General features: G+C 45.3%; 1 protein-coding gene across 2 annotated transcripts in view; it reads left to right on the forward strand.

The window, feature by feature from the left end:
• The first annotated feature begins 1,050 nt into the window (after nucleotides 1-1,050).
• edil3b (EGF-like repeats and discoidin I-like domains 3b) overlaps nucleotides 1,051-19,558 on the forward strand; it is a 125,732-nt gene continuing 107,224 nt past the window's right edge. For both annotated transcript variants that reach the window (XM_042334474.1, XM_042334476.1), the window contains exon 1: nucleotides 1,051-1,161. In XM_042334474.1, the coding sequence (XP_042190408.1) occupies nucleotides 1,092-1,161 (70 nt within the window). In that variant the 5' untranslated portion in view covers nucleotides 1,051-1,091. The remainder of the gene's footprint in view (nucleotides 1,162-19,558) is intronic.

Below are 19,558 nucleotides of genomic sequence, written 5' to 3' on the forward strand. Positions count from 1 at the left end.
GCTGGAAAGGACCTTCACATGAGTTCTTTATTGTTATTTTAAATGAATTGTTAAGTTTAGAAAAGCGTTCTTGGACACAATATCTCAGTCAACGACGATGGACTGCAGACTATTATAGCTTTTAATTTCAGGACAGGGAATTGGCAGCACAGAGTGCTGTTCATGGAATAAGGCAAGTCATGACAGTGCACACGAATACACTTTCAGATCCATGAATTACCTCTGATGAGTTATGACATTGTGAAAGAATGTCAGCAAAGCCCCAGCGGATTTGATACTCTATTTATCCACATGTATGCAATTTATTTACGATGTGTTTTGCATGCAGCAGTTTGGGCTGGTCAGGGAAATTGAATCATGCACAAATGTTCAGGCACCCTAACAGGATTTTTTTTAAAGGGGAAAAAAAAACAAATAAAAAGATGCACACTTCAAAGCAAAACAAGACGATTCGCCAGCAGTTAGTTACTGCATCTTTTTGGGTGATTCACACACACACAAAAAAAAAATTCCAAAAAGCAAGGGAGTGAAATGCGATGGAAGCAAACGGGTTGATGTAGGGATGAAAGCAATGCATCGTCAGCAGCAATGGGAGCTGTGGCTGTGTGGGGTGTGAGGGAGGTGAGTAGTTTCCGGGGTGTTGGTGGATGGGGTGGGATGGGGATGGGGATGTGGGGGGGGGGGGGGAGCACGTGTAGTGGCGGCGCTGTGTGTGTCTGTGTGTCTCTCATTCTCTCCGAGTGGGGTGTCAGCACAGTATCAGCGCTATCTCCACCCCCTCTCCCCTCTCTCTTTGTGTTTAAAAGCGTGGCTGCAGGTGGACGTCAAGCCCAGGCTGGAGCAGGGAGTGCACTTGACGGGAGGACAGCCCCGCGTTGCAACTGCAACTGCATTGCATATTGCACGGCACTGACCCACAAGCCCGACCTGCAGCCCACAAACCGATCGGACGGGACGGGCAGCGAGACTCAGCCCCGGAGCAGGAGCAGGAGCAGGAGGAGGGGAGGGGAGGGGGCGCCGCTGCTGCTCAGAGAGTGTGTGTGTGTGTGTGTGTGTGGGAGCCCCGCGGCCACAGTGTGAGGAGCTTCAGCATGAGGACAGAGCACTTCACCGGCTCCTTCATCCTCTCCCTCAGCCTCTGTGTCCTCCACCTCGTCAAAGGTGAGTGAGTAAATCTGTGCACCTCACCCACCCCCTGGACTGGGGGGCTGGGGGCTTAGGGGATGGGGGCTGGGGGGCTGGGGGCTTAGGGGCTGGGGGGTTAGGGGGCTTGGGCTGGGGGGTTAGGGGGCTTGGGGCTGGGGGGTTAGGGGGCTGGAGGCTGGGGGCTGGAGGCTGGGGGCTGGGGGCTGAGGGGCTGGGAGGCTGGGGGCTAGGGGGCTGGGGGGCTGGGGGGCTGGAGGTTGGGGGGCTGGGGTTGGGAGGCTGGGGGGCTGGAGGCTGGGGGCTGGAGGGCTGGGGTTGGGAGGCTGGGGGGCTGGAGGCTGGGAGGCTGGAGACTGGGGGCTGGAGGGCTGAGGTTTGGGGTTGGGAGGCTGGGGGGCTGGAGGCGGGGGTGCTGGAGACTGGGGGGCTGGAGGGCTGGGGTTGGGGGGCTGGAGGCTGGGGGGCTGGAGGCTGGGAGGCTGGAGGGCTGGGGTTTGGGGTTGGGAGGCTGGGGGGCTGGAGGGCTGGGGTTGGGGGGCTGGAGGCTGGGGGGCTGGGAGGCTGGTGTTTGGAGGCTGGGGGGCTGGGGTTGGGGGGCTGGGAGGCTGGGGTTTGGAGGCTGGGGGCTGGAGGTTTGGGGGCTGGGGGTTGGGAGGCTGGGGTTTGGGGGTTGGAGGTGGGGGGCTGGGGGGCTGGAGGCTGGGGGGCTGGAGGCTGGGGGGCTGGAGGCTGTGGGGCTGGAGGCTGGGGGGCTGGGGCTGACATGGACACATCAGGTCCAAGCCGAGATGCACTGTGAAGAGCCTCAGGTCAGTGTGTGTGTGTGTGTGTGTGGGGGGGGGACACCAGGCTGACAAACTGGGAATATAATGTACATTTTAAACAGTCCAGCGTTGGTGGGATCACCTCCTAAAAAGTGCTCTGTTCTGAGAAGTTTTTTCCCTGTCTCCCTCTCTCTCTCTCTCTCTCTCCCCTCTATCACACTATATTTCTCTTGGAATATTTTTCCCCCCTCAGAAGACTTCTGGATTGGGACAGTGTGAAATCCATCCGAGGAGCGGTCGGTGCGCTTTTATTTGACTTGTTTTGAGATGCTTCTCCAGTCGGTCTCTCTCCTCTCTCTCTCTCTCTGTCTTGTGGAGAGGGTTCGGGGTGCAGTCATGTGTAGTTTGGGCAAACGGGTAACGATGCAACACAGCAGATTAGCGCCTTGGGACGTCCTCCAGATGTGTAGAGGCGTTGAATGCAACTGCAATGTGTTATGTCCCGGGTCAGAAAGATTCCTCCCCCCCCCCTCCCCACCCCCCACAAAAAAATACCCTCCCCAGACAAGCCAAAGGGGGGGGGGGGATAGATCACAAAACTGCTGTCAACAAAACCCAGTCTGGGTCTGTGTCTCTCTCTCCCCACAGACACGATTTCTCTTCCTTTCCTTTCCGAATTGAAAGGAAAAAGTTGATCGCATTTTTTTTGGGGGGGGGGGGGGGTGGGGGAGTGGGGGGGTTGGAATATAACAAATATTTTTGTTGATTTTTTTTTAGCAAAAATTAAGATAGTCTGGATAGTTTAGACCATCTGAGTCCTCGGATCAGCCCGAGCAGCGACCTGGGCGTCTTGTTTTGTTTTATTAACGAAAGGTGTTTGGGTTGGAGGAAGGGATGGGGATGGGGAGGATGGGGAAGAAGGGGGGAATGGGGAAGAAGGGATGGGGAGGAAGGGGATGGGGAGGAAGAGGGTGGGAAGGATGGGGATGAAGTGGGATGGGGAAGAAGGGATGGGGATGGGGAGGAAGGGATGGGGATGGGGAGGAAGGGATGGGGATGGGGAGGAAGGGATGGGGATGGGGAGGAAGGGGATGGGGATGAAGGGATGAAGGGATGGGGATGGGGAGGAAGGGATGGGGAGGAAGGGATGGGGATGGGGAGGAAGGGGATGGGGATGAAGGGATGAAGGGATGGGGTGACTCTGAACCCAAAGACCAGGGTTTAGGGTTGAGGGTTGAGGGCAGCTCCAAGAAAGTGAAGTGTGAACCCGATCGGGGATGTGAGTGTGTTTCTGTGTCTCTCCTTCGGGGAGACCGAGCCCCGGTGTCCGGGAACAGAGTTGTTCTGATCCATAATGACTGAGCATTTTTAAAAAAATATATGGAACAATATTTGCGCTGGAAACCACTTCATAAGATAACGACCCCCCCCCCCCCCCCCCCCCACACTGGTCGGTAAACTTTAATCAAAACGCGTCTGCCCCGTTCATCGAACAGTCGATTAACACATATATATATATTTGTCATCGTTATTGAACATTATTGCGCCTTTTATTCCGCAAAGCCACTTAAGTGCGCTTTCTCTGGAGGCTCGTAGGAGTGAATCCAACGCCTTTAAATTGCGGGGCGAAGGTGCTTTGGTTCGCTGAGGGTGTCAGGCTCTCAGGAGCGGGGTCGGTGGGTGGGTGAGAGGTGCGTTGTCACCTGTGTTCAGATGCACAGTTCGGAGGTGTCCTGTGGAGATCGCTCGCCTTTCCTCCCACCCCTGTCTGGCGGTGCAGATGTGCAGGACAAAGCCAGTGAGAAAGGCTCACTGCGTCAGACAGACAGACAGACAGACAGACAGACAGAGTGTGGAGACTACAGCTCTGTCTCCTGTCTCTGCACCGCTTCCATACATCACAACAACGCCCGAGCCCCGACTGCCAAAGCAACCAGACTCCCTCCCACTGTATACACCGGAGACCAGCGCGGGGAGGGGAGGGGAGGGGAGGGGGAGGGTGAGGGGAGGGGGAGATGCAGAGATAACGACCACAAGCTCAGTGCTGAGCAGATAAAAACGAACCCCGTTGCCATCTGCAATGTGATGCTCTATCCCCCCCCAATCCTCCCCTCCCTTTCCAAATGTTATTCTTAAAATGCACACGAGAGGGTTTACTTAAAGCAACTGTCTCAGGTCTTTGTTGTGTGTGGGCACTGAACACAAAGCCAGAGAATTAATTTCTTGAAACTTTAATTTTTTTTCTTGGAAATCAAGCGTGCAAGTGGATCTGATATCTCCCACTCTCTTTGTGAAAGCACGGACTGCAATATTGCAACAGCATTAGTTATGTATTAAATGTAGCTCTGTGCAGGTGAATGATCAATATCACAATATTATATTATAGGTGCTGTTCCTCACATTATTCGGATTCAAATGAGAATGGCTTGAATTACAAAGCACTGATACAGTACCACTTACTAATACAGATCATCACATTTGCAGTATTAAAATTGAACTTGCAGATCCATCATCAAACTGAATATTTCATTACGCTCTGAATTATTAATCACAATAGTGCTTTAAACCTCATACTAGTGCTGTGTGCACATGTTTTTGCACAAGAGTGTTATGTGCGTTCAAAAGTACCTAAAGGGGTGGGTTTGGCTTGAATTTGACCTTTCAGTTGAATGCTGCAGGATGGATTTTTTTTCTCAACAAAATTGCTGAAGTACTTTTGGGAAGAAAATAAAAAGTTGTGCTGGAATATCTTTGGCTTCACTACACAAGTTTGCGATGAACCGTATTTGTTTTCTTTATAAAAAATGAATAAAGCGAGATGACTTGTAAACTGACACTTATGAGGTTACATATTTAACCTGCCTGCATGTGCATTTTATAAAAGGCTGTTTATAATTGAAGGTCTTCAGATGCTATTAATATGAAGTCAAAGCACTAATTGTTAATGAGAGAATAGCTTTGATGAATTTCTCTGGACTGCGCAGGTGATTTCACTGATATTCTTCGAGACTCCTCTTTTAAGTCGTTCTTAATTACTTGCAAACTGGACTAATGGCAAACGCCCTTTCTGTCTCAACTTTTTCGTTTCCCTACTTTTGCTTTTTTCCCGTGTTGGTCACTTTTCATTCTTACCTGTGTCTTTTTCTCCTTGAAACAAATCAAAAACCTTCACCATCTTGCGCTGCCCTAACCTTTATATTCTTCTATTATCGTCTGTATTCCTCTTTCTGTACCCTTCGGTTTTCCAATTCTGGTCTACCTTTCTCGCTTTGTCTGTCCCCATGACTGAGCCAATGCCACTGCTTTTTCCAACTCTCTCCCCAACATTCTTAGCATTGAGCTCTCCCTCTCGGCCTTTAAATCCCTCTGTAAAAATATCTTTCGCTGTACCTTTGGTTTATACCCTTATATTTTCTTTTTTCGCCTGCTTCCTCCACCATTGTCTTTGTGAAGTGTTTTGTGATGTTCATCCTACATAAAAGAAGGTACATGGTGCACAAGCTATTGTACTGACTTGCTGCTTAGCTTGTGATTCCATATAAATCAATCAAGAATCATATGATTGCCACTTTTAAATCATACATACCCGCAGTCAACATCACTTGTGTTTATAAAGATAATTAAAATTTTATTAGGAAAGCAGCATGATGCCTTTATTTCAGTTTAATTTAGTGAATACTTATGGGAAAATAAACTTGTGAAAAACGTGTATTTTGATACCACTATTGATGTTGTTTGAGGTGTCATTTTGAGTTTGCAGAGGATTTGTAAATAGTGTATCTGTAACTCTTTCCGTATCCTGAAAACATAATTTAGAAATTGAAACTGAGATGCATATCCAAGTGGAGTTCTTGCCAGACATCTGTGGATGTGTGTAGGATTTGCTATTTGCAAATATCGTACATTAGATCCTGGAGATTCAAATTCAGACACACCTGACCAGTCGGAGGAAAAAAATTAGAGGGTTCATTGCCTCAGAATAATCTCTTGCCCCTCCTAGTGGCCAGTTACACAACAGAAGGTAGATCTGCCCACCCTGAGGTCTGGTATGGCAGGACACAGTGGGAGAGGCTCCTTTCCCTTTTAGTACCATTGGATCTTTAAGGTCCACATGAAGAGGCAGATCGGACCTTGTTTATAAGGTCTCATTCGAAGGATGGCACCTTCATCAGGGCACCACTCCTCCAGCACTGCATCGAATTATCATTGAATAGTTTTTGGGGAAAAAAATGAAAACTTTCTGGATTAAAGGAATTAGATGAAATTGTTCCCAATGTAATTTGATACTTATAAATTGGTTAAAGTTCAAAAATAGAAGCCCCCCCCTTTAAGCTGTTATAAACATTTATAGGGAGAGGGCTAACAGACAACATGCTGAAGTGCTGCAATTGCTGTAGGTATTGTACAGTTAGAAAGGTAGTGGCATTCAGTAAAATATATGTTGCTTGGGTGTTTAAATTATCTTGACACCATGCTTCACTTTAGATATACTGTATTGCATCAGCAAATTAAAAGCATGAGCCAAAACATTGAAGAAGTAATATCTGAATGCATTTATTTAAAAAAAAGTTGAATGTGTAAGTTTTCATTTTTTTTTAATAGAGTGTTTATATTGATTATTGGTGTGAATGGCAGTAAGATCTCTGTGATGTTAAAGTGAAGTGCAGCGTAATCGGCACCATAGCTCAGATTTGGAATAAAAGGCAACATCAATATAATCGTGAGTCCTGTAGCTTAGTGGTTAGAGCACTTGCCTTGCAAGTGATTCCTGGGCATGGCAAAACATTGGGGAAGGTTTCTTTACTCCACACACCTCTGTTTACCTAGCAGGAAGTAGGACCCCAGTTGTTAGTCGATTTGTGGATCACTTTTAAAAAAAATTAAAATAATAATTTGGTAACTCAATCCACGACTGTTTGTGGGACACTGCTTTGCGCAAGTGGCTGGCATGTTTCGCCCACATAATATACAGTCAATTCACTTTATAGTATATTCTGTGAAGCGCTTTGAGACGTCTCAAAGACGTGATAAGGCACTATATCAAATGCAAAGATTATTATAAACAACAATTTACATTTATACAGCGGCTTTCACGTTGGGAGGTTGTCTCTAATTACTTCACACAGCTGACTGGGAGCCCTAGCTCAGGGAGGGGGAGAGTGAAAGAAAGTTGAGGGGGAGCTTAGGTGTCTAAAAGTTTTAAATAAATTGAGGTGAAACACATTAATTGCAAAGCAGCTCAGCTCTCTTGTAAAATGAAAGATCTCATCTCTATTATTTAGAAAAAAACCTCACAAATTCAATTAACTTTTAGCATTGTTACAAAGCAGTTAAACTTTGCTTGTAACAGAAATGTATGTTTATTGCCTGATAACACACTGTTTCAAAGCGGCCACCTGCTAAACTGTTTCATCACCCACATCTGTCATGCCACAGGATTTCTGTCAACAGCAGTCCCAAAAGCTTTTTACTTTACATTAAAAGACTTAATAAATATACTAAAATTAAATTTTTTACATTTTCATACATTGAAACCCAATGGAGCAGCAAAGCTGAATTTTGTACAGCCAGATTTAATAGTTTCTGCAGGAAGCTGCAGATTCCATAAGTATTAGGGAGTATTAACTGAAAAGCTGCATTGCTCTTAAGAGTGAAAGTTTTACCTCTGTAAAACTGCATTGTCATAAAACCTTTGTCATAAGTCACTCCTGTAAACTTAATCCCTCGATGGTCTTGTCAAAATGCATTTGTCTTCTCCCCCCTCCACCCTCCTTCCAAGTAATTCAGTCTTTTATAGTGGGAAATATTAGCGTTTAATCAGCAAGTAATTATGAATACTAATTCACCCAGGTAATTATAGATTTAAGATAATGATTAAAAAGGATTTTTAGAAAAAAATACACAGAGGTTTAGCATTAGGTGATTGTACTGTAGATATCTCTGTCATAAACTGTTGCTGAAGCATAGTCCATTTAAAAAAAATTAGACAACTCCTTAATAAAGAGGGCTATTAAAGGGTTTAGGGACCGAGGCAGAAGAGTAGGATTAGACTAAGCGGCTCGAGTGAGCAAAATACCAGTTTAGGCTCGATGGACCAAATGATCTGATTCTGTGCTGTAATCTATTATTCTGAGTAGAGGAAATCTAAAGCCTCCTGGAATTGGCAGAAAGCAGCCTTAACCTGCAGTGACAGAGTCAAACAGATTACAGAAAACTCTTCTTATAAATTACGTGTGGAATTGTGAATAATATTTCATCCAAATCACAGAAAATTTGCAAGGGCTGGAGACCACATATTCTTAGCTTAATAAAGAACAACTACCAGGTTTCCACAACATCCATATGTCCTTGGTACACATGTGTAAGTCCTTATGTAGCTGGCAAAAAATCAGAGAAATTTCAAGTCTACTGATTAACTTGAACTGCAAGTATCGTTTGAGTGACATTTTGCTTTAGAGTGGTGCAGGCTGTCAGTGGCAAGTAATATTGCTGCTCCTCACTGCTCTGTAGTTGGAAAAGCATCTGGCTTGGACACAAGCTCATAGCGCTACAAACCGGTATCCAAGTGGGATGAAATATGTCATGCTGGTAAAGAATCCTGTCACCACTGCTTTAACATTAAGATGTTTACAGATGGTTTAGTGAACTGCCTATGAGCTTCTTTAGCTTGCATAATAAGCTTCCACAATTTGCTTTCGCACCAGCTGCAGTTATATTGCAACCCCTGTGAACCTGAAGCTATGTGGGACCATCTCCCCCACGTGGTTTTGCGCTTCAAGGGAAATGTTGAACGTCAGCTTGTTCAGCCGCAAGTACAGTATACTACGATTTGCGTATCCTTGCTATGCATAAAATTGGCTGCTGCATCTCACCTGCAAAATACAGTCACTACACTTACAGTAATGTGAAGGCATCTGCCTAACATAAAAGGTGCTATATCAAATATAAAGACTATTATTATTATCACTATGAAACTGATTTACATTGATGCCACATCTGCAATTTTTATTGCCCAGTTAAATGTGTTTTTGTACAGAGCACACAAGACACAGATTAGAAACTACTTGATAACGGGGTTGAAATGCTGTTGTAGCACGTTTGCTGACTGAAAGTGACCCTGTTAATACAATGAGGTAAATGATAACAGTGATAGATGGTTTCTCAGCTACACAGAATAAAACTGGCAATTGGGTAAACTTGGCTTGCTCATTTCTGTGTGTTGTTCAGTAGGCCTTTGGATTTATTATTTTATCGCACAATATCTTTTACTTTCGTGTCAACCAAATATTTTAGAATAGCACTGTTAGAAGACTAATTGGAGGCTAGTCTGCTGTTGAAATCACAGCTTGAATTCCTGGCTACAGGAGACTACTATCTAAAGCCTTTTATTTAAGACTACTATGATACACACAAACTTTGTTATACCATGGTCCTCTGGGTCCAATAGTTTGGAGGTCACGTTGGACTTCAGGATGACTCAAAACAAGTAGTACAAAGTAAATTTAGGGTTGCAAAAGGCAATTTCAGAACAAACATCTGGAAATGTTTCTTTACTAGTGAGTAATTAACAAATGGAAAAGGAATGGTGGTTTGTGGCCAGGACTCATTTACAAAACAGCTTGATGCTGTGATGAGAGGACATTAGAAGGTGGGAGTTCTGAAGGGTGAGATCAAATGTTTACCCAGCAGTAAGTAGGGAAATCAGTTGGTAGTCGATTGGCGGATCGCTTTCCTGGGGGTAATAATAATCCCTCCTCCAAAAAATAATGTGGTCACGACTGTTTGTGGGACAATATTGTGCGCAATTGGCGGTCGCTTTTCTCACAAAATAGTCAATTCATTTTACAATATATTCTGTGAAGTGCCTTTCAACAATGTGAAAAGATGCTATATCAAATGCAAGTATTATTATCATTATATGGGCTGAAGGTTCTTTTTCATCCAAACCAATCTAAACCTTTCTCACCGTCTTCACTTTGTCTCGACGAATGGCTTCTCCTCCACCCCCCGCACTGTCTCATGTGGTGTCCCTCAGGGCTCTGTCCTTGGTCCCCTCCTCTTCACCCTCTATATGCTCCCCCTTGGTGACATCATCCGCAGACATGGAGTTAACTTCCACATGTATGCGGATGACACCCAACTCTACCTTTCCTCCTCTACTCTCAACTCCACGACCACCGATGTCCTGACAGCTGCCTGTCCGACATCGAGTCCTGGACGAGAGACAACTTTCTTCAGCTCAACGTGCGAAAAACCGAGGCCCTCCTGATTGGCTCACGTCAGCGCCTCCGCACCTCAGGCGCTGACACCATCAGCATCCAAGGCTGCACTCTCCACCTCTCAAAGCCAGTCAGGAACCTCGGCGTTTTGTTCGACCCTGAGCTGTCCTTTCTCCCTCACATCCGCACCACAACTGGCACCGCCTTCCATCACCTCCGGAACATCGCCAGACTACGGCATTACCTCACCCCTCACGCTGCTGAAACTCTGGTCCACGCCTTTATCACCTCAAGGCTGGACTATGGGAACTCTCTCCTCGCCGGCCTTCCCGCCACCTCCCTCCACAAGCTGCAGGTCATTCAGAACTCTGCAGCTCGTGTACTGTCCCGCACCAGGCTTCGGGACCACATCACTCCCACCCTCGCTCGCCTCCACTGGCTCCCCATCCCCCAGAGGATTGATTTCAAGATCCTCATCCTCACCTACAAGGCCATTCACGGCCTTGCTCCCTCCTACCTCTCCAACCTACTATCCCCCTACCTACCTGCCCGTACCCTCCGTTCCTCTGGCTCCGGTCTGCTCCACGTCCCCCGCCCCAACCGCCCTACCATCGGTGGTCGGGCCTTCAGCCTCTCAGCCCCAGGCTCTGGAACTCCATCCCCCAGTGCCTTCGCCTTGCTTCTTCCTTTTCCTCCTTCAAGGCCGGTCTCAAAACCTTTCTCTTTGACCGTGCCTTCAGCTCCCCTCTCGACTCTCTTCCCCTCCTCGCTCCCTCCCTTCCCTACCCTCACCCTGACCATTTCCCCCCTGCTCGGGTCCTGACCCAACTGTGCAGCGCCTTGGGACGTCCTCCTGACGTGAAAGGCGCTTTATAAATGGAATCTTGTTGTTGTTGTAATGATCTTGTGATAAAATCTTGTGGAGTCCTGTGGCTCAGCGGTTAGAGCACTCGCTTTGCAAGTAAGAGACCTGGGTTCGATTCCTGGCAGGGTGAAACCTTGGGCAAGTTTCCTTACTCAGCATGCCTGATAATAATCGCTCAAGAAAAAAACAATAATAAATTGGTAATTTCAATTCACGAATGTTTGTGGAACACTGCTGTGTACAATTAATTGGCTGCCGCATTTTGCCCACAAATATACAGTCAATTCACTTTACAGTCTATTCTGTGAAGCCCTTTGAGCTGTCTAGAAAACGTGAAAAGCACTGTATCAAATGCAAGGATTATTATTATTATTATAAAATATGGCTAACGTATGGGAGGTCAGGACTCACTGACATCACTTCCTACCTGAAGTGACATCAGCAGTGCTTCCTATCCATAATATGTCTTCTCAATGCCCTGGGGGTGATATTGGCAGCACTTACTGCTCATAGTTTGCATGTGCAATGTGCAAGAAGTGTCATCAGCAATGACTTGACAACCGAGATGTCAGACCGTTTTTAGCATGGGAAGCACTTATGAGCACTGGAAGCCCAATGTACTATACTTCCTATTGGAGCAGATCCACAGGACACCAGTCTGTAAGTGAGGCCATGCAATATTGTGCGATGGGATGCTAGAATAGGGTTCTCCTCTATCTACCTGGTTAGATTCTCATTTACAAGGTGCCTTACACTGACTTAATTTTTTTTATTTGCTTGTTTCGTAATGGCATTTAACTGACTTTCATACTTTCATTTTACTGTTAGATGTTTTATGGTTACATCTGAGACAAAGCTTTAATTGAAAATACACTGGCTTGAGTAATAAATCTTAATATAGAATATTATTGGAAATACTTCACTATGCTTCAGAAGTATAGTACTTTGAAGCACCTTGAGACATTTTGAGATGATGAGGTGCCATAAAAATGCAAGTTCTTTCTTTACTAATTTATGAACCAAGTTGAAAATAGAAGTGGATAAAGGTTCTGCCAATGACCCAGTGACACCACCAAGTAATGCATTAAGCCACAGGCACTAGTGCAAGGTTAACATTTTTAATCTTGCTCCGTGCTGAGTTGCTTGACCTTAGCTGCTGCATTAGCTGTGGTGGTACAATTGGCTTCAATGCTCCCTTGGATAAAGAAGGAGAAAACAAAGTGGAATACTTTGTCAACATTTTAAGCCAAAAATTCCACCAAGACTTAGCCTGTAAGACAACAATATGTTTGAGATATGTTCGTCCTATGTGAAAAGGGTTAAACAAGTGGAGGAATTTGTTTGTGTTTAAAGTAGACTCATCTTTCACTGTGGGTAATGATGCACGTAATACCTATTGCATTAAATAAATGTAAAAGTGTGGAGTGGTTCTTGTGTTTTTTAAACAGTACTGTCTCCTCCATTTCAGTGATGTAGCGATGAAACCCATTTCAGTGCAATTACATAAGTGGTATAAACCCTATTCAATGTTTGACTGCTCTTATGCATTTCGAAGTACGCATTTATTCCCTCTGTTGGATCACCGAGGCAATGCACGAGTGAAAGTGCTATTTTTGTTGAGTCTATAATTGTCACTAATGTCACAAGGCCAGAACGAAGCTTGTGATGACTGGATACGGTTTGATTCATTTCTTCTTTACAAAATTCCCTTTAGCTGTTTTGGTGTTGACTTATAATTGTAGTCATAGTCTTGTATAGCTAAATGTGTTTTTTCAAACACTTCCAAATGTAGTTTGTATATTGTAATCTCAATGAATTTTTGATTTACCAGATGATTTGGTTACTTCAAGAGTCAGGACATCTGGAATGTTTTTAATCAATATATATATATTTATTTGTTGATATATACTTACGCTGGTCTCAGACAGTATCAAACCTGTTACAGAAAAGAAGGCACAACATGTTATTATCCCATTACAGAACACAACAGACCCGGCCCTTGTGGAGGAGGGGTTGCTCCCTCGGGGTTCTATCGCTATTTGCAGGGCGCAGTTACAAATGGTGTCTTGTACTCCCCTCTCTATCCCTCCCCTTTTAGTGGGGAGTGTGAACAAGTTCACTACACACAGCTTGTGCACACATTTTTTTGGGACACTCCCTTTAAGACAGTCGAGAATCACCCCAGTGTGCACTACATCCATGTGAGCACCCACGGACACCCTGATAAGGCGCATTTGTTGCTTTCGGATGGTGCCCCGATGTGCACCATACGTGCACATGTTTACCTAAAACACACGTCAGGAAACCTTGCAAACACAAACCCATACACATACACTATATACCCAACCAGTCCCACCCTTGTCACTGCGCCGTCCCTGCTGGGGTTCTGTTCTATTTTTCTACCGGAAGCAGTTTAATAGTTGTTCAATATCATTGCTTCCTTTGGTATCAATTGTGTCAACCACAGTCAAGTTGTACAAACATGTGTTACTTGTTGCTAAGGATTCTTGGGTCACTCACTATTTTACCATTGGTGATTTTTGCACACTGAAAATCATTAAATAATTCTTAATCCTTGTATATTTAGTATAATAATAATAATAATAATAATAATAATAATAATCCTCGTATTTGATATCATGCCTTTCACATCAGAAGGCCACCCTGGAGCGCTTCAGGGGATTGACTGTAAAGTGATAATTGTGTATTTTGTGGGCAATCTATTAACTCCACCAGTGATTTTTTTCTGGTGGCAGTCCTTTTACTAGGGAAATTTAGAAGATGATGTAAATGGTTAAAAAAGTAGCCAATGCTGCAAGATGGGAATTGCAGAGAATTCTGATTAAGTAAAATCAATGTGTTTATTTTTTCAGTGGCATAAGAAGTTGCAGCTGAGTTATAATTTGTAAAAGCCTTTAGGGTAATACTGTCTAAGGAATGAAAACTAGGATTTTGGACTACAAATTCTAGATTTGTTAGTAATTGCAATCCTTTCAGAGGAGGGCGAATTTATGTCATCGACAAACTGCAAAAAACACAATGAAACAGTAGCTAGTATTACTCCAGTGAACTATGTGACTAGTATTGGTGAACACAGTCCAAGATGGGACAAAGCTTATTTTATCAGTTTTATGTCTAGTGAGAATAAGATGGCATAATATTTGGAACCTCTGGAAATGGATGGGGACATTATGAAAATATATCAATGTTCTTTGTTCTATATTGTTGACCACTCTGCCCTCCTTGATGCCTCTCCTCCCTTATCTACCTCCATGGGCCTGCACATTCCTAGTTTCAATCCTACAATTTCCTTCTTATCTCGTTTCATCCATAAAATACACAGTGACTGGATTTTACAATATATTCTGTGAAGCGCTTTGAGATGTCTCAACGATGTGACAAGACGCTATGTCAAATACAAGGATTATTATTATTCGAACGAAGCACAACACAAGCTCGAAGAACAGCACTTCTCCTGAGGGCTGTATCCTTAAATCCGCTCCCTTCCAACATCTCCCAGCTCTGACGAAAGGTCAATTCGTTTTCCGCTCTTCATAGATGCTACCTGACCTGCTGGGTATTCCCAGCGACTTCTGTTTTTATTTATTATTATGACATGACCAATTGCCTGTACTTTGTTTCCTCGAATGAATCCTTCTTTCGGTCTCACACAATTACCTGTGGTATAATTCAAGGCTTTATCCTAGTGCCACTCCTTTTTCTCATTTACATGCTCCCCTGAGCAAAGATAAATTAATAAGCACATCTGCAGGAATGACACCCAAAATACCTGTCCAATTCCACCCTTGATTGCAGAAATAATGTTCTGACCATTTGCCTGTCAGACATCGTCTTTGAATGTCAACTTCCTTCAGTTAAACAAGAATAAGACGAAAACTATCCTCCTCGGCTCCTGCCAATGCCTCCTTGCCTCTGGCTCCAATTTCCTCCTTACTGACCTTTCTTTCCAACTTACTGGACCAGCCTGCAACCTGGGCATTCAGTATAACTCTCAGCTTGCTTTACTCCCTTACATCCAGTTCCTGATGAAGACCGCTTTTCTGCATCTTTCCCACATTGGCCACCTCTATCCTTATTTCACGTCCATTGCTGCCAAAACCTCATTTGTGTCTTTGTCATCTTGAGACGCAACTTTTCAAATGCTGCTCATCTCCCCAGCTCCACCATTTCCAAATTCCAGCTTATCCAAAATTCTGACACCCACGTTCTTACCCGAATCCTTACCCGCAATACACTCTTACACTCATCACTGGCTTCCTATCTTCCAGCAGATTGAGCTTGAAATAAATTTGCTGGAAAATACATGGCAAGTGATCAGTTACAATCCCTTCCTTCAGTGCCCTCAAAGTCCTTACCACTGTGATCTTCTACAGCTTCACTCTTCTGTTCATCCCTTTATCTCGGCAAACTGAGCCATGCTGCATATATTCTGTCCCCTTCACCCAATCTGTATCTATTTTTTGGTCTCAGTTTTCAACACAATTGATTCTGCCCTGACAGCCTTCTGAAGCAGTTCATTCTAGACTTTCACAATCCTTTGTATTAAGATTTTGGATCTCAGGTCTAATCATTGTAGGTCTAATTATATGGTTTTGCCCATTTGTTTTGGATCACCTGACCAAGAGCCAATCCACAATCTAGGTTTTGAACACTCAGTCATATCAATCCTAAACCTTCTCAGGTCTAAGGAATTGTGTTTGTTGTAATACAAGAGAACAGAGGTTTAGACAAAATGCAAAATACTCCAGATGCTGGAAACCTGAAACAAAAACAGAAGTTGCTGGGAACACTCAGCAGGTCAGGCAGCATCTATGGAGAAAGGAAAGCGAGTCAACATTTCAGATCCACAACCCTTCATCAGAAATGGGGTCTGTTGGAAGGGAAAGGCTTTTAAGGACTAACGAAGAGGGGGGAGGCAGGGCAAGGAAGACAAAGGGGAAAATGGGTTAGCGGACAGGGAATGATGGATTAAAGAGGTGTTAATGGTGCAAAACAAGGGGGATTGCAACAAAACAGGGAAATAGAGATATTAGTAATGCAAAACAAAGGGGTGGGGGGATGGGGGTGGTGGTGTAAATTGCAAACAAAATAGGCAGGCCAGAAAGAAAAGGTGTGTCTGGGACCCAGATGATGTAGTAGAAGAATATAGGTTTGGAGTTGCACAGGGTAATTTCAGGACAGAGACGTGAAATTACCCAGTGCAACCCTAAACCTATGTTCTTTACTCATAGGATAATTAAATATTCAAAGCAGGTTGCCACGAAGGGTGGCTGAGGTCAGGACACTGGACACATTTTTAAAAAAACACAGCTTGATGCTGTAATTTTTCTCTTTGACCGTGCCTTCAGCTCCCCTCTTAACTCTCTACCCCCTCCTCGCTCCCTCCCTTCCCTCCCCTCCTCCCCTCACCCTGACCATTTCCCCCCTGCTCGGGTCCCGACCCAACTGTCCAGCGCCTTGGGACGTCCTCCCGACATGAAAGGCGCTCTATAACTGAAATCTTGTTGTTGTTGTTGTAATGGAAAGGTCATATTCTGGAAGGATGAGACGAAATGGGCCGAAGGGCCTTCTTGATTTAAACAATCTTATGATTTTGTGACCATGTTAGATTTGTAGTTACCATACTTTTGAACAATACTGTTAGTTGTAAATATATTTTGGAAAAAGTAATTGCACGTAAAACATATAGTAAATTTGTTTCAGTCCTTTGGAAAATTAATCTTTTATCTTGGACAACATGCTGCTCCATCTGGATTTTGATTGGTCTCTACTCCATCTTCAACAACAACAACTTTCATTTATACAGCACCCTTCAGGCGCTGACACCATCAGCATCCAAGGCTGCACTCTCCACCTCTCAAAGCCAGTCAGGAACCTCGGCGTTTTGTTCGACCCTGAGCTGTCCTTTCTCCCTCACATCCGCACCACAACTGGCACCGCCTTCCATCACCTCCGGAATATCGCCAGATTACGGCACTACCTCACCCCTCACGCTGCTGAAACCCTGGTTCACGCCTTTGTCACCTCAAGGCTGGACTATGGGAACTCTCTCCTCGCCGGCCTTCCCGGCACCTCCCTCCACAAGCTGCAGGTCATTCAGAACTCTGCAGCTCGTGTACTGTCCCGCACCAGGCTTCGGGACCACATCACTCCTACCCTCGCTCGCCTCCACTGGCTCCCCATCCCCCAGAGGATTGATTTCAAGATCCTCATCCTCACCTACAAGGCCATTCACGGCCTTGCTCCCTCCTACCTCTCCAACCTACTATCCCCCTACCTACCTGCCCGTACCCTCCGTTCCTCTGGCTCCGGTCTGCTCCACGTCCCCCGCCCCAACCGCCCTACTATCGGTGGTCGGGCCTTCAGCCTCTCAGCCCCGAGGCTCTGGAACTCCATCCCCAGTGCCTTCGCCTTGCTTCCTCCCTTTCCTCCTTCAAGGCCGGTCTCAAAACCTTTCTCTTTGACCATGCCTTCAGCTCCCCTCTCGACTCTCTTCCTCCTCCTCGCTCCCTCCCTTCCCTCCCCTCACCCTGACCATTTCCCCCCTCCTCTCTCCCTCCCTTCCCTCCCCTCACCCTGACCATTTCCCCCTCCTCGCTCCCTCCCTTCCCTCCCCTCACCCTGACCATTTCCCCCCAATGCTCGGGTCATGACCCAACTGTGCAGCGCCTTGGGACGTCCTCCTGACGTGAAAGGCGCTCTATAAATGGAATCTTGTTGTTGTTGTTGTTGTTGTTCATGATGGGCAGCATCTCAGAGCCTGAAATCACTAACCTATTGACACAAAGAGAATACTCGAGGTTTATCATTGAGATCACTCTCTCCTTCCTCAACAACAACAACAATAACAACAACTTGCATTTATATAGTGCCCTCCATGCTGGGCGGCATCTCAGAGTGCTTAACAATGGTGGTGCCCAAGGCCAAGCGAGGGGGAAGGTGACCGTAGGTGCGGTCGAAGAGGAAGAGGCGTGACCTGAAGATGGGGAAGGAGGGGATGAGGCAAAGGAGTTGAGAGAGGGAGTTATAAAGTTTCGGGGCATAGTAGCTGAAGGCATGCCTGCCAATGGTGGAGCGGAAGACATGGAGGAGGCTGGACCCAGTAGAGCAGAGGCATAGGGTACTGCTGTGGGAAGAGAGAAGGTTAGAGAGATGTTGGGGTGTGCCAAGAAATGGAGTTATTTAAACACTAAATTGAGGATTTTGAAGTCAATCCGCTCTGACAGGGAACCAATGAAGTTTGGCAAAGACTGGAGTAATTGGGGTACAAAGTTTGGTGTGGGTGAGAATACGGGCGGCGGAGTTTTGAATGAGCTGAATTTTGTGAATAGTAGAGGAGGGGAGACTGGCAAGGAGGGCATTAGAGTAGCCCAGCCGAGAGGTGACAAAGGCATGGATAAGGGTTTCGGCAGCTTTTGGGGTGAGATATTGTCAGAGACGGGCAATGTGGGGGAGGTGGAAGAAAGCGGCACTAGTCCTCATGGTCTGAATGTGAATGACGATTTTTTGAGGAGCTCTTGATGACTTAACGCAGTGTACTTTGTAGCACTAACTCATGTAAAGTAGAGGTTGCAGGTTTGATTCCCAGTCAATGCTGATCTTACATGGGAAAGAAATAGGGGTGTTATAGTTGACTTTGGGTCCACGGGCTTAGGAGGTGGAAAATCGGTCAGGATTCTTGCTCCTGTTTGGTCTTTCCTGTTCCACAATCCACAAGGTCCAACTATTACAAAAGACCGCTGCCTGCTTCCTCATCAACCCTAACTTTGCATGCTCATCACCCCAATCCTCCCCAGGCCCCACTGGCTCCCCATCACCCAAAGGATCAACTTCAGTATGCTTGCATACAAATTCTTTGACCTGGATCTTTGATCATTTCTCTTTTCTCCGTTGCTTGGTATCCAATCCTGCCGTTGTGCAGCGCTCTGAGACACTGAAGGATGCTGTATAAAAGCAACTTGTTGTTTGTTACATTGTGAGCATTCTATAAGTTTCATGCAGTTTGATGTGGGAGAACTCGATCATGCTCAGCTGCAGTCCCCTCCACACACAATCAATCAAACAGACTGATGCCACTCACTGTTGAAGTTTACACAGGGAGTACTGTCACTTTATTGAAGTGCTGGAAAACTGCCAGCCCTCGTGAAACAGTGTCCTCGCAAAAGGCCTTTAGGTGAGGAGAGGAAAAAACATTCTCAATGTTTCTTTGCTCTTGGAAGTTGAACTGCCTTTAAATTCGATGTTATGCACAATTGTTTCTCTCCAGATTTACAATTACAAGTGTAAATTAGATTTTAATAGGTAGGCAATATGATATGTGGGGAGATGCCAGAAGCTTAAAACAAAAATCTATAATTGACTAAAAAATGACTTGTCATTAGTTTATCTTTAGAATATTGAGCTGCAGCTGCAGTAGGTCATGGAGTGTTCCTGGCATAGACATTAACACAAAGCTTGAATATTCAGTGACCCTTGGGAAACTCTATCCATGAGCCTGTAAATGTCTGAATACCCAATAACATGTCTAGAACATTTTACAGGAA

Source organism: Callorhinchus milii, unplaced genomic scaffold, assembly GCF_018977255.1.
Source record: "Callorhinchus milii isolate IMCB2004 unplaced genomic scaffold, IMCB_Cmil_1.0 Scaffold1, whole genome shotgun sequence".
NCBI lineage: Eukaryota > Metazoa > Chordata > Chondrichthyes > Chimaeriformes > Callorhinchidae > Callorhinchus > Callorhinchus milii.